Genomic DNA, 15575 nt, shown 5'->3' on the forward strand with positions numbered 1-15575 from the left:
GGATATGTTCATTGACAAATTAATAATAAAAAAAAAATTCGGCTGTCGGTCGGCACACCCTACAGTAACAACTCCGAGTATCTTTCGTCTGACTTATCTAAACCCGATTCCCCGTTCGTCGGGAAAAGCTGTGTTCGTCTGCTGGGGAAATGTTTCAATATTTTTCATTTCTGTCATCGTTTGTTGGTAAGGTTACATTGTGCTTTTTATTCGCATTGAAATTTAATGTTACCATAGTTCTGTTATTAATCAACATTTCCTAAAGTTAACAACTTAGCAAGTTGGCAGTTGCTATTATAGTTCCTTGTACAGTGTATCAATCAAGCATAGCTAAGTTTGTACAACATGCCAATGGCCCAAAGACACCTTCACAGTAACTTCAATACTGCTCTTTTGCTGGGAAAAATGACATAGTTTGTTGAAATTTGACGTAACGGTAATTATGTCGTTTAATCGTCTACCTATAGTATTCTGGCTATTCACTCTGGTGCCAAAATTATGTCAATTTTTTTTCTTTTCACTACATGTATATATATTCCATTGAAAACTAACATTTTTAAAGAAATGTTAATAGGTAGCCCCTTGACTAGTTTTGAAAAGACCTGGAATTTAAATTTTATCTAGGTGTTTTTTTTGGTGGCATCATATTTGAACTATTTTTCCAACCTTCTGTAAGCTATATAGTGTTCATGAGATTTCATATTTATAATTAAATAACATCAATCCAAAGTAAGATATTTGGCTCATGTATCACAAATGATATAAAGTAGAACTCTTTAAAAATATCTTGGTGTTAATTGTGTTTGAAATATCAAGATATCAATTTTCCCAGTAAATAATGTTTTCAATCTTGTTTCTCATGAGTCTTTTAAATGTAAAGAAAATTGATAAAGCTGCTGTATGTGTTTCGGTTTCCCTACCATGAAAGAGTCACAATATTCTTGTTCTTATGATTTTGAAAATGTATGTTTATGGAGAACATTTTTTGGGTATTTCCATTTTAATATGTGACAATCAGACTGGTTTGAATACCAGTGCCAGATAGCTTATGTGGTAGAGCACCTGACTAGAGGTTTAGGGGGCACATGTTCGGATCCTGGTCAAGTATGTCATTATTTTTCCCCTCCCCGATACATTTGGTGCTCTGACCAACCCCTGGAATGTGGAACTGACAGGAAAACTTCTTTCAAGGGAAAGAGCCTGGAGTAATCTTCAAGGGCAAAGATATTAATTTAAGAGGTAGGGGGAGATGTGATGATCAGACCAGTTTAAATACCAGCGCTAGATATTTCAGTTGGTAGAACACCTGTCTAGAGATTCAGGAGGCCAGTGTTCAAATCTCAGTCTAGTCTGTCTTTATTTCTTCCATCCTGTTGCATTTAGTACCATACCCTTCCCTGGAACTTACAGGTTAACCCCTAATGCCAGGGGAAAGAGCCTTTAATACCAGGAGTGATCTTTGCGGACAAAGATCATTTTTAAAAGGGGGAGGAATGTGACGGTCAGATCGCTTCTGAGTCACATGCCGGCGCCAGAGAGCTCAGTTTGTAAAGCACCTGACTAGAAATTCAGGTGGTCCATGTTCAAATCTCAGTCTGGTCTGTCATTTTTTCTTCCTTACCGTTACAGTAATATTTAAATCATATAATTTGGTCTTTCTATGCCTGCAATCCATATTTTTTTTTTTTATAAAAGATAATCATGTTTAAGATTTCTTTAGTGGAAATACATTAAGAGAAAATAAAATCTTGGTTCTATAAAAATTAAAAGAAGCATAACAGCCATTATTTGTATAATAATATCATCTTTAATGCTAATTTAAAAATTAAAGATTTAATTTTTTTAACCCAGCCAGCTCAGTTTTTGAATGTACCAGTTGTATATGATGATATCAGTAAGATATTTATATCAAGAGCTACAGTGTAATGCAATTATAAAGTTCTTGAAAGTGTTTTCCACATAAACATTTTGTAACATATGTAGAGTATAACCTACCTATACATTTATAGTGTTACTTTTAAACAAACTACCGTAATAGAGAATAGTCTAATTAAAAGAAACATATTTCTCAAAATAGACTCCTGTCCTCACACTGCATGTTAAATATTGAATCTGGGAGGTACCGTGCAGGAAAATAGCAAGCAAGATAGATTAATCTTAAGATGCTTGTGACACCCAGTGTTTTATTTTATTCTCCAGTGCCCACATCATACAAATTCGATAAGAAAAAAAATTCATAATCGAGTTGTATTATCAATAATGCCAAGTTGTTGGGTTCACAACATATATCTACCTTGGTTGGTCTCAGTAAATTTAATCATTTTGCTCTTTTTTATGTAACAATAAAATATTACATTGATTTGATTTAAATTTTATTTTAATTTTTTTATCTACTTTTCAAATGGAGGACACATTTCTCTTCATTCTCCAGTGCCCACATTATACAAATTTAATAAGGAAAAAATACATAAGGGAGTAAGTTATTTTCTATCGCCATGTTCATTTTAATTTGGTTCAGAACATGCATCTTCCTACCACAGTTGGTTGCATCTCATGAAATGTACATTACATTGATTCCAGGTTCATATATTATTGCAATTTATTTGATTTATTTTACTGTATGTCTGTATATTCTACAATAGTACTTCTTCAACAAACACTGTTTTACAACTATGTGATTGAACAAACAATATGACAAATTGTATGTTAATTAAAAGTTAAAATAGTTACTGTTCAGTATCTGTTACACATGTTATATACACAAGGATTGAACTGTTGAATACAGTGAATGCATAAATTGAAGTGATTATTCAGTATGTGATGCTTTTTATATAATAGATACATTCTGTTGACTACACCTATATTTAGTTGTAAATACTCTTGAAATTATTTGCAACTGATTTATTCAGGATATATTAATCATGAAGTGATACTTCACAATATAAAACACATGCAGAAGCGAATGTTCTGAAAGATCAGAATATGTTCTTTAATGTTTAATACTGTGGAATCATTAGATTTCGTGGTGGCTCAATTTTCGTGGAATTTGTGGGTACCTCTCATCCACGAATTAACATCCTCCACGAATTATATATTAGGGTTAAAAAGTCATATTTCATTTTGTAGGTATAAGAAAATACACAAAATTACGTCCCCACGAACCTATAAAATTTCAGCAATCCACGAAAATTGACCCCCACCAAATTTGATGATTCCACAGTAACAGATACAAGCTAGAATTTTATGTTGAACTATATTATGGTATATAGATAAATTAGCAAGACATTAATTTGGACAATAATTTGGGTTAATTTTATTAATTTACTCTGAGCAAATACTGATATGAGAGAGAGAGAGAGAGAGAGAGAGAGAGAGATCAAATTTAGTTCAATTTTTTTATTGTATTATACTCCATATACATGTATATGTAAGATCAGTCATCAACAGCAATATAACAGACAGTCTGCCAATATCATGGTCAGTGTACAAGCCTTAAAGATAATTAGTAGCAAGTATGAATAATTAAAAACTCCCAGAACAGTTCTGGTGGTTGTATAGTGATGAGATTATCTGTAATTATTTGTTTAATGAAATTTACTGGAATTGTGGTAAACACAGCTCTGATAGAGATCTGAGAGAATATGACAGATGTGAGTACAAATAGTCTACAGATGCAGAAAACACCCATAAACTTCAGATATCACACATGCAACTATTTTATTTTTAGCTGACAAAGGACACATTATCCTATTGATTTCCTGAATGTGTGAACAAAGAACTCAGATCTAATAAGATATTGCATGTAGAGGGTGGTAGTTCTATTCCCAGTCTCTGTCAAACAAGAGAGTCATGATGGGCCAGCTAGTCTTTGTTATACATCGTGTGCATAATTGATGAATTAACAGTCACACACCTCATAGACTCTGAGTATGAAGGTAACCTCTGCCCTGAAGTGATGATAATTGAGCCCATTGGTCTGTGAAGGTGCTGCATTTTTTATGATGTAAAACAATAAAAACTATTGGTGTCAGAAATTCATTTTGCATCACTGGCTCCAAGCCTAATGTGTTAGATTTTTACCAGTAACATTAATTATATAGATCTCAAGTTATAGGGAGATGAATATTGTTGATTGATGAGCATGCATGTACATACATGTATTACATTTTAAAAAATATTATTTGGAGCAAATCAAACTCCATAACCCCCTCCCTCCCAGTCCCATCCCCTCTCCAACAACTTGCTGACCCTAAAATTAACAGGAGCCATATAGTATCGTTTCAAACCAAACTTTGTTCCATTGATCCAGTTAAAATACATGCATATATATAATTTGCATGGTTATTGTCACAGGATTCTAATAACCTCAACTTAAACAGACTTGATAAAGCTTTGTTCTCTGGATAAAATCTAAAAACCCCTGTCAATGAGATGCTGCTTTTACTAATCAGCCCAATGTGATCAATAACTAGACAATGCTTTGTCTTTACAGTATCGGCGGGTCTGTTGACACTCCAGGGCCCAGACAATCGCACGGCAGTGCTACACCGTGGAGCTAATCTGAGCTGTAATATTCTGAAGGATGGCAAGGCTCTCGCCAGTCTCCACGAGGTGGAGGAGCCGTACAGACTCACCTGGAGCTTTACAGGTAATTAGCATTAATAGGCTCATTACAGGTGTGTAGTACTAGCTGAATGAGTGGCCGCTAATCAATAGATTTTATAAATAACAAAGTGTATAGTCAGTCTGTTCGTGCAACATAATTAAATGTCATTCATTAGTTTTTATATTTTATTCTATTATTTATGCCTTACAGTCCTTAAATTACAAGATCAATATTCATAAACAGAAAAGAAAGTAAACAATTTCATAGAAGCCGAATTCTAGCATAAACTAAAACTATTTTTTCATAGCTTCTTCTTTGCAAGAGTGTATATAAATATATTTCAGTGAATATTTAATGAATAATGGAGTGAGAGAGGATAATGATATAAAGATATAGCTTTGTAAAGACTTCAGAAATTCCTCCATTGTCCTCTGCGACTGTCAATATACCGATGTACCTAACAATTGTATGGACTTCTTGCTGTCTTTATAGATCTTGGTTTTTGCAAGTATTGATATCAGAATTTCTTATTGAGTTGAAACTTGTTAGATATATAAAAAATAGAAATGCATTGTCAATAATCTTTTGTTGAATCCAGGCAACTGAATTATTTTTCTTTTAAAAATGGTTTAATAGATAAAAAAAATATATTAGGTACATAAGGAAAAATTGCGATTTAAACCAACAACCTTTATTTCATTTATATGCCAGTAGTACCTTTTTTCCATGTATAGTTCACAATAAATTGAACATCATAGAGGGATGAGTAATTTTTAATCGGGTAAACATTTAAAGCACTGTGTTTTTAATTACAGGGGTAGGGGACACGAAGCCTACGCCAATCCATGAGGTATACAGCAATGGATTTGCTCTACCGCAGGCCTCCATTAAATACAACAACTCTCACTACAGCAGTGACTTTGACACGACGCTCTACATCTCTAACATCTCCTTCTCTGATGCTGGCACCTACTCCTGTTCTATAAGGACGGACAGTAAATCTTTTGAGCTGTACGTCATTGGTAAGGAACAGACATCCCAGACTTTAGATTATCCTATTACACCTTTAGTATTTTTGGGCCACCTTACACACTCAGTCATTGTGATTGCTATTGGTCGTTGACCATTGTTGATCTTATATTGTTTGATGCCTGTTTTTGGTGAACAATTTTACATTTCTAGATCCATTTAAAAACTGAAGATTTTTTGTCAAAATCTCTGGTATGTATTAAAGCTTCTTTGTAATATGAAGGCCTGGAGCCTCATAGGTGTGGTCAAAACTTCACCCGCACTGAAACATAAAAAATTCATAACCCAGCTCTTTAATTAATTATGTGTAAGTATTTGAAATAACCTATGCTTCATGAAATGATGTAATTTTACAGAGGAGCCTCACTGTCATAACTACAACAGCAGTGTCCAGGTCAGTCAGCAGGCCTTCTTCGACTGTGATGTGAGTTTCCATGGTAACAATCCTCCAGAAATAAGCTGGAAGCATGACAATAAAGATTTAAACTATTCCTTGGTATATAAAAACAAAACATATACCTTAGCTCGTTTGTCATTGGTTGCTTCCGAGGAGGATGATGGGAATGTTTATATTTGTCAAGTGACTTTCCCGTCAGTTCACGGCTTTATCTGCCAGACTCTACCCAAGCTGAAAGTTTATTGTAAGTATAATATCCAATGTATGTAGGTTTTAATGTTTCTTTCTATATAACCCTGTAATTTATATTCTTTTATTTTAAAAAAAGTTCTATAAATGTAGGATGAACTGGATTTGGATTTATTCTGAATTTGACAAAATGAACACGATAAATAGTTCATTCGTTCCTCAGTTTTGATCATGTCATCAACCCTAACTATATTCTTTTGAATATTTTGAAAAACTTTTTCTTGGTAGTTCCGGTGAAAGAAACGGACATAATCGTGAGTCCCTATCAGGTTGTGTACGAGGAGGGGACCAGCATCAACCTTCGGTGTGTGGCCAAAGGGGAGCCCCACCCCCATTACTTCTGGACCTTTACCCCCCTTTCTGACCCCCTCAAGGTCTCCAACCTGACCACTCACCCAGCTTACAAGATCATCAACGTCAAGAAATCAAACATAGGGAACTATACGTGTAGTGTTCGCAATGAAATAAACCGGACGGTCTATACAGACGCTAAGATTGTTTTCCTCAACATCACTGGTGAGTGTCGCTGTAGGTGCATGGGCAGGTCAATAAACTTAATGATCTCTGTGCAAATATGTAAGGACTCAATAGCATAACTCTTTGTCTCTAAAAATAAATAAATTAGGTTGCTGTTAGCCCTAACCTAATGGCAAAATATTTGAATTTTATATCCTAGATAGAAAATAATTTTACAAATCTACTGTACATGAAAATTATCAATAAAGATAATCATGAACTAGACTTTATTTATATAGAAACCCCCTATCTTTTTCTATATTTACACAGAAAAAGAAGTGTCATCTGTAAAACCTGGATACAGATTGATGGCGGAGTCCACGACAACAGCCGCTGAGCAGACCCACAGTGGGGATGTTAACAGTGTGTATCCTCTAGTCACTCTGTACCATTTACAGAATCAGCTCACATTTCTCATGTGATCCTTATGATTTTGTTGAAGGTTCCATATTTACCTTACATTTTGAAGGGTTTACCTGCTAAATTTATCAATTTTTTCTCTTTGACTTTCCTTCTCTCTCCTCAAGTTCATAGAAAGTGAATTAGAGCTAGATTTCCATATTCTTTGTTATTTTACCCATACTTGGAGTCTTACATTGTGAATGCTGTATTGTACCCTATTTGTAGTTGTAGACAGTATTTTACTTTCATTAATGCTGTATGTTTTCATAAAATTGATTTTTAACTGTAGAATATAATATGAATGCTGTATTTGACCTCCATTTGGAATTACATAGTGTTTTATTGTTTCTTTATATTAATGCTGTGTATGACTTTGGTCTCAAGTAGTACATTGTTATATCAATGCTGTTTGTTGACCTAAATCTCTTTGAAGTTGTGTAGTGTTTGATTGTTGCTTTTAATTACTGTTTTATTTGAGGCCAGTATGTTGACATTCTCTGTTTCAGTGTGTGCCTATGCAGTGGGTGTTTATTACTGTTGTATTGAGGCCTGTATGTTGACATTCTCTGTTTCAGTGTCTGCCTATGCAGTGGGGGCTGTTGTGAGTGCAGTGCTGGCAATATTTCTGATTGTTGTCTTCATCTTGTTAGCCATCAAATTCAGGGTATGCTCCTTCATCAAATCATTTCAACTTTACAAACTTTACACATTGAAATAAAATATGGCAAACTACTCAGATAAAACATGAAGTTTTTAATTACAAAGATTCACATTTTTGTCGATATAATTCTATTAGCATTAGGTAAGTTCACTTAACAATAAACTTCAGCATTAGGTAAGCTCACAGGGCATGCTAAAATGTCATTATGTTCAAGATTAATGTATCAAAGAAATGAAGACTTCTTTGCATGTGAAACATGAACTCAACAACGAAGCATAAAAGGGTTGTTTACAAATATTAAGTTTTAAATATAACATGTACATGTGTTCATTTTATAAAAATCAAACAGCCAATCATTGAATAACACCGTAATCATTGTGTGAAATGACAAGAATATTAGCATGTCTGAATAAGCCAGTTGGATGATGGTATGTTGTAATCAGATATAAGGTTTTGTGTTATACCCTTACATTAACTTTATGTGTAATGATCTGACCATGTTCTATCATTACCTTAATCTGATGATTACCAGGTAGGCTAAATTCTTCCATTTACATGCATAAAATTCTGTGTTATAATCAGACCAGATCTACCATATATTAACATAAATACGTTCACTTAATTAATTATATGTATATGTAAAGATCAGGCTGAACTCTATTTTACATTAATACATTAATTAACTGTATAATTATGTTATGATCAGGGGAGAGAGCGGCGCTACAGAGAAAGGATGGCCCTGGTACAGGATGATTTCACTGACGATCAGGAGCAGGAACTGTTGGACGAGGATATCCCCAGTCCTAATGATGTCAACATGGAGGTGAGAGTCAGTACAGGTGTAATCAAAACAGGTGTAATCAGTACAGGTATAATCAGGACAGGTATAATCAGTACAGGTATAATCAGGACAGGTATAATCAGTACAGGTGTAATCAGTACAGGTGTAATCAGTACAGGTGTAATCAGTACAGGTGTAATCAGTACAGGTGTAATCAGTACAGGTGTAATCAGTACAGGTGTAATCAGTAAAGGTGTAATCAGGACAGGTGTAATCAGGACAGGTATAATCAGGACAGGTATAATCAGTACAGGTATAATCAGGACAGGTATAATCAGTACAGGTGTAATCAGTACAGGTGTAATCAGTAAAGGTGTAATCAGTACAGGTGTAATCAGTACAGGTGTAATCAGGACAGGTGTAATCAGTACAGGTATAATCAGTACAGGTATAATCAGGACAGGTATAATCAGGACAGGTATAATCAGTACAGGTATAATCAGGACAGGTATAATCAGTATAATCAGTACAGGTATAATCAGGACAGGTATAATCAGTACAGGTATAATCAGTACAGGTATAATCAGTACAGGTATAATCAGTACAGGTGTAATCAGGACAGGTGTAATCAGTACAGGTGTAATCAGTACAGGTATAATCAGGACAGGTATAATCAGTACATGTATAATCCTATTGATGTCAACGTGGAAGTGATAGAATAGGTGTAATCAGTACAGGTGTAATCAGTGCAGGTGTAATCAAAACAGGTGTAATCAGAACAGGTGTAATCTTTGTGATTTCACCATGGAAGTGATAGAACAGCTGTAATCAGTGCAGTTGTAATTATAACAGGTGTAATCAAAACAGGTGTAATCCTAGTGATGTCAACATAGATATGATAGAACAGGTGTAATCAATAGAGGTGTAATCAGTACAGGTGTAATCAAAACAGGTGTTATCCTTGCGATTTCACCATGGAAGTGATAGAACAGCTGTACTCAGTACAGGTGTAATCAAAACAGGTGTGATCAGTACAGCCTTATGACTAAATTTATTAAATGCCATTTATAAACTAATCAGTGTTTCAATGCTGATTATGTGTTGATGCTAGTAAAATATTACCTGGTAAATTATACAAATAGAAAAAAGATGTGAATAAATTGTTTTATATAAATTCTGTTCATTAAAGATCATACCATGTGACTGACTATATATAAGTCTTTGTTGTAAGTTCTTTTGTAAAACGCACCCCAGGTAATCAGAATGTTAGAGATGGAACTGGTGTAAGTATAGAGTAAATGCAGGTAGAAGAACAGGTAATCAGGAGGTCAGAGCAAGCAGAATAGGCTGTGCATAGTATAAATACAAGTCATATAAAAGATTCTGTGAATGAAACAATAATGATGAAATCAGTGCACCTGCTAGATGCAACACTAATTTATTAGAATGATAGCATTGATGTTCAATGTGTTATAGGTACCGGGTCAGTACAGTAGACTAGGCGAGTACTGGGAGATCCGTATGCGAGATGTGGTACTAATTATAGGAACTAATGACATTGATGTCCATTGTGTTTTAGATACAGGGCCAGTACAGGAGACTAGGGGAGTACTGGGAGATCCCCAAGAGAGACGTACGGCTGATGGACCTGATAGCGACCGGCTCGTACTGTGAGGTGTGGAGGGGACGGATGAGAAAACACTCGGACAGCACCGATGTCCTAAGAGTGGCCATCAAGAAAATGCTAGGTACCATCTCTGGGAAGCTAGTGGCTATATCAGTCCTTTCATGTCCACAACTTTTATTAGGAAAAATATCAGTTAGAGGTTCATTCTTGGCATAAAAGTTGCTTTTGACATGAGTGTCAATGTCACAGCATCATCATCAGTATGGAATTTATCTAAAACAGGCCTTTTTGGATGAATGGAGGTGTTAATAGTCATATGTGGACACTTTATGTTAAATTTATTTCTGTTTTAAAGTACATTAAGTTATCACTTGAATGGTACAGTAATTATACATTTGTCTGAATTGATGGTACATGTACTTGGAGGCTTAAGTCAAAAAGATATATTCTTCCTTTTTGTTCTTTTCTTTTACTTCAATTACTATAGAAGGCGTTGTTTATAAATCTTTCATCAGGGATATGATGTGAGTAAATTATCTATATGTAACAATGTCTGAGTATAAAAGATTCTATAGCATAACAGTTACAGTATCTTATGATGTAAAAGTCTGTTAAACTTTGTTGTATCAGATGATGCCTCAGCTGTGGGAAGAAAGTACTTCTTAGCAGAAATGGAGGTGATGAAGTCATTGAAGGCCCATAGTAATGTCATCACCCTCATCGGCTGTTACACTCTCACAGGTAATGTCATCATCCTCACCCTAATGTCATCACCCTCATTGGCTGTTACACTCTCGCAGGTAATGTCATCACACTCACAGGTAATGTCATCAACTGACAGGTAATGTCATCACCCTCAAAGGTAATGTCATCACCCTCACAGGTAATGTCATCCCTCTCATTGGCTGTTAGACTCTCACAGGTAATGACATCACCCTCATCAGCTGTTAGACTCTCACAGGTAATGTCATCACCCTCATAGTAATTTCATCATCTTAAGGTAATGTCATCACCTTAACCGTAATCCCAGCACCCTCATCAGCTGTTACACACTCACAGGTAATGTCATCACCCTCACTGTAATGTCATCACACTCACAGGTAATGTCATCCCCCTCATTGGCTGTTACACTCTCACAGGTAATGTCATCCCCCTCATTGGCTGTTACACTCTCACAGGTAATGTCATCACACTCATTGGCTGTTAGACTCTCACAGGTAATGTCATCACCCTCATAGGCTCCAACACTCCCACAGGTAATGTGATCACCCTCATAGTAATTTCATCATCCTAAGGTAATGTCATCACCCTAACTGTAGTGCCATCACCTCATCAGCTGTTACACACTTGGTATACAAATTTATCATAAGTCAAGTTCGATTTTAGGTACAATTGAGCAGGTTTGGACAGAGTTATGCCCGTTGGACTTAAAAAAATTCAAATTATTTGCAGTTTCCACTCATTTTTTTTTCATGGATGTTTCCAAGGGAGGGGGGCATAAGTGTTTTACAAACATCTCTTGTTTTTTTAGAGATTTTTCATTCATAACTTTTCACATGCAAGTTGGTTTTCACCACAATAACCTGCTTACAGAGCCCTGGATGCTGATGTTAGAGTACGCCCATGAGGGGACCTTACAGCGGTACCTCCAGAAACACAGCCCCGGGGCTCAGCACGTGGAGATACAGTCCCAGGAGTCAGTGCGACTCAAGAACAGCAAAATAGACGCCAAGAAGCTGCTCTCTATGGCCACCCAGGTCATCAACGGCCTGCTACACCTCACTAAGTACAAGGTGGGATCTGTAATAACCCTGCAGTGTTTGTATCTACTTGCAATAGCAAAATAGATATTTTAGGGTTAAAATCAATGATTTTTTTTATTGAAGAAATTAATAATGCCATAATCATGAAATTATATCATGATTATAATTATTATTGTATTTATGGATGTGTACAAGACAATTTAAAATTTGTAAACATTTGCATTTCTTTTACATGTGTTGCTGTAATGTTAACTTTAAGTTATGAATGGTAACATTTTATGCAACAGCTGATATACTACCGCTTGTCGGCATCGAGTATTCTGGTTGCCAAGGGAGGGGTCTGTAAACTCTCGGGCTTTGGATTCCAGAAAGAAATCACAGAAAGAAATATTTACGAGAAGGTAATAAACGTTTTGTACGAGAGATTCAACACACAAACGATAATAAGAGAATCAGGACTCATTTTCTTGTTGATATGAATCATATGATAACCATCTTTTGAGGTTGAATTTGTTTGTATATGGGGCATGGACACTGGCTGAGATGTCATTTCAAAAGTTTCATCATTTAACCTGTTTTAATTAAAAATCATAGATATCAATGATACAATTTTGTTTTGCATGTTATTTATTTAAATAAATGTAATGCTGCACTAGTGCCCATTTTTTTAACAATATTGTTTTTGATCACCGCATTGTTAGAAAGCAACAAAATAAAAATACACAGAGCACTGATTTATTCCTTTGTTTTAGGAATCCCTTCCTGTTAGATGTATGGCCCCAGAATCCTTATCACAAAATATCTACGACACAAGGTCTGACACATATGCTTTTGGCATCCTACTGTGGCAAATAATACATTTTGGTAAGAAATATTTGAATTTATATTTGTTATGTAAATGAATTTTATATTCTTATGCATTTCATGTATCCATACATGTATTAATGAGTTTTTAAAGTGCAATGCCTAAAAAATTATTTAGTTACTGTGTATCAGTCAGCAATATCTTGATCATCCTGCTAAATACATGTATGTCTTGATTTAATATAATAAAGTGTGAGAAAATTGATAGACAGATAGAATGATAAAAAATCAAAGATGATTGAAGCTTTTTGACATTTACTAAAAAAACCCAACTTTTATTCGCCTGCGAGAAATTATAGAAAGGTTTACGAGAGCCTCATTATTGCAAATATATCTCACTGCGGACCAGTATATCAAATGAAGTCATGATTGTTATAAGTACATGGTCTATTTTTTTTAACATCACAGGGCAGGTACCTTACCCCACCATGGACATAAATGAAGTGAAAGAGAAAGTATTGAATGGAGAACGCATGCCCCAGCCCCAGCACTGTAGTCCCCAGTTGTAAGTTAATATTCTGTGTCACAAAATTAACTATAGGCATATTGATATACTGTATATAAGAATCCATAAGGCATAGAATATTGTAAACACCCATCTCTGCGTTGATAAGGCATACATGTTTTAAAAGACATATCTGATTTGGATAAGGAAAACAATGCTGTAAACAACTGTCTCTGTATTGATAAAGCATACATAGCTTTAAAAATCAGCCTCTGTGCCGATATGGCATACAATATACTTTACGCCTATGTTAATTAGGCATACAGCACTGTAAACATCTATCGGTGTGTTGACAGGTTTGGGTTGATGGAGCGGTGCTGGAGTGGTGACCCTGACCAGCGGCCTCTCTACCCCGACATCCTACAGACACTGACCACGTTACTGACCCACAGCGACACAAACATCGTACTGGATGATCTCCCCTCTCTGCATCTCTCAGAGAGTGAAGTAGACTCAGAACATAACCTGTAGCCATGTCAAATCTTTGACCACAATCTGCAGCCATGTCAAACCCTGAAACATAACCTGCAGCCCCATCAAACCTTCAATCATAGCCTATAGTAATGTGCAGCTACATTGGGGAATGAAAACTATAACTACATTTAATCTTCGAATATAATCTATGGCATTAACTATAAGACATGCAGCAGAACTAAAAAGAAGGAGTGTTTTTATGCAGAAGCTTGCTTGCATTGTATATTCTGCTTTGAATATTTCTCTCAACATTTGTTGATTAACAAAACTTTGTGAAAAAAAAACAAAAAATGACTTTTAAAGGCATTGGTTATCTTGATATAATGGTCATATACATTTTTGTCATGTATATTTTGTAAATTTGCAAGCTATGTGTAAGAATTTTATTAATATAGTTTCTTACTTTTAACCCTGAACAACACAAAGACATCAATGTGTAGGGAATTTTCTTTATATAAGATCTCACTGTTACTTATTCATATTTTCCCGTCCACTATAAGAGTGATTGAAAAAAACTTCTGCTATATTTTTTATTCACTTTTTTAATCTATATACAAATATTGATATTTCACATATTTGATAACCCATTAGATATTTTGGGACAATGAGTAAATAGAAGTTATGTGTGTCTATTTACATACTTAGTAGGTAACAAGTTTCTGTGTGCGTTTATGATGTGTCTGTTTTGAAATTTTAGATACTAAAATTCAAAATCTTTATCTTTTATTACAATATACATACAAGTTGATTAATATTTTTTGCTTGAAAGTCAGGGTTAGGGTAAGCACTTTTTACTTAGCTTTTTTACTTAGGGCTGTGAATTTGTTGTACAAGATAAGAATTAAGTTTGTAAAAATCACGTGGAATATTACAATTAAACAATCTTAAATGGAAAGGGAAGGTTTAGGTTAAAACCAAGGATGAGAAATATACACAAATATTTTCCCACATGTACTAGTTCAAACTGTGCATACAATAAAATCTTTATGTAGTGTATTGATATAGACACTCAGTGATGTAACAAGACTTAGCTTCTTTGTTATGTTTTATTATCAGTAACTAAATGATTACTATATTAACATGATAGATTATATTTTCAATCTTATTATACATTATAACTAAGGTTGATTGAAATTTTAATGTATACATGTATTACTAGGATGTTTACTTGTAAAGGTTGCATAGATTGTTCTTATGCTTCACAGGTTTGTTATTCGCTTTTTTTAAAAGTTATACCAAACCGATTACACCAATGCAGTTCTGCTCAAAATAAGGGTATATTATACTGTTGTTTTCTATGAGTTACTGGTGAATATATGGTAGGTTGCAGGGATCATGACACAAATCTACAATTTTGTTGCCCACAGGGTGATTTTTACAACAACATTTTGTCATATTTTTTTAAAAATTATTTTAGATTGATATGGAATTGTTTAACCTCTATTTAGTCAGTTAGATATTTTGCTACGACTTTAATTTATAAGTAACTGTTATCTTTGTATGGCCGTGTTTTGTTGTAGTATATTTGTTATATGATGAAATAGTGCTTCACATATTTCACTAAACTTTTTCATGTCTATCTGTCCTTTTTTTGGTGCTTGATTTGTTGAACGTATATATTGGTTGTTTATAATTTTTTTCATGCTTATCTTTTATTTATACGAAGTGCAATGAAGTAAATAATAAAAAAAAAAATAAGCA

The 15575-nt window shown here is 34.6% G+C and overlaps 1 protein-coding gene across 1 annotated transcript; it reads left to right on the forward strand.

Moving 5' to 3' along the window:
- Window positions 1-12: 12 nt before the first annotated feature.
- Window positions 13-15575, forward strand: LOC105336611 (fibroblast growth factor receptor 3). The gene is made up of 15 exons (XM_011440972.4): window positions 13-186; window positions 4493-4648; window positions 5422-5628; window positions 5992-6276; window positions 6510-6797; window positions 7068-7160; window positions 7775-7863; window positions 8567-8683; window positions 10221-10389; window positions 10899-11009; window positions 11862-12061; window positions 12319-12432; window positions 12784-12895; window positions 13304-13400; window positions 13697-15575. The coding sequence occupies exons 1-15, from the start codon at window positions 150-152 to the stop codon at window positions 13869-13871; spliced, it is 2250 nt and encodes a 749-aa protein (XP_011439274.3). The 5' UTR covers window positions 13-149; the 3' UTR covers window positions 13872-15575.

The sequence above is a fragment of the Magallana gigas genome, chromosome 2, assembly GCF_963853765.1.
Source record: "Magallana gigas chromosome 2, xbMagGiga1.1, whole genome shotgun sequence".
Lineage (NCBI taxonomy): Eukaryota > Metazoa > Mollusca > Bivalvia > Ostreida > Ostreidae > Magallana > Magallana gigas.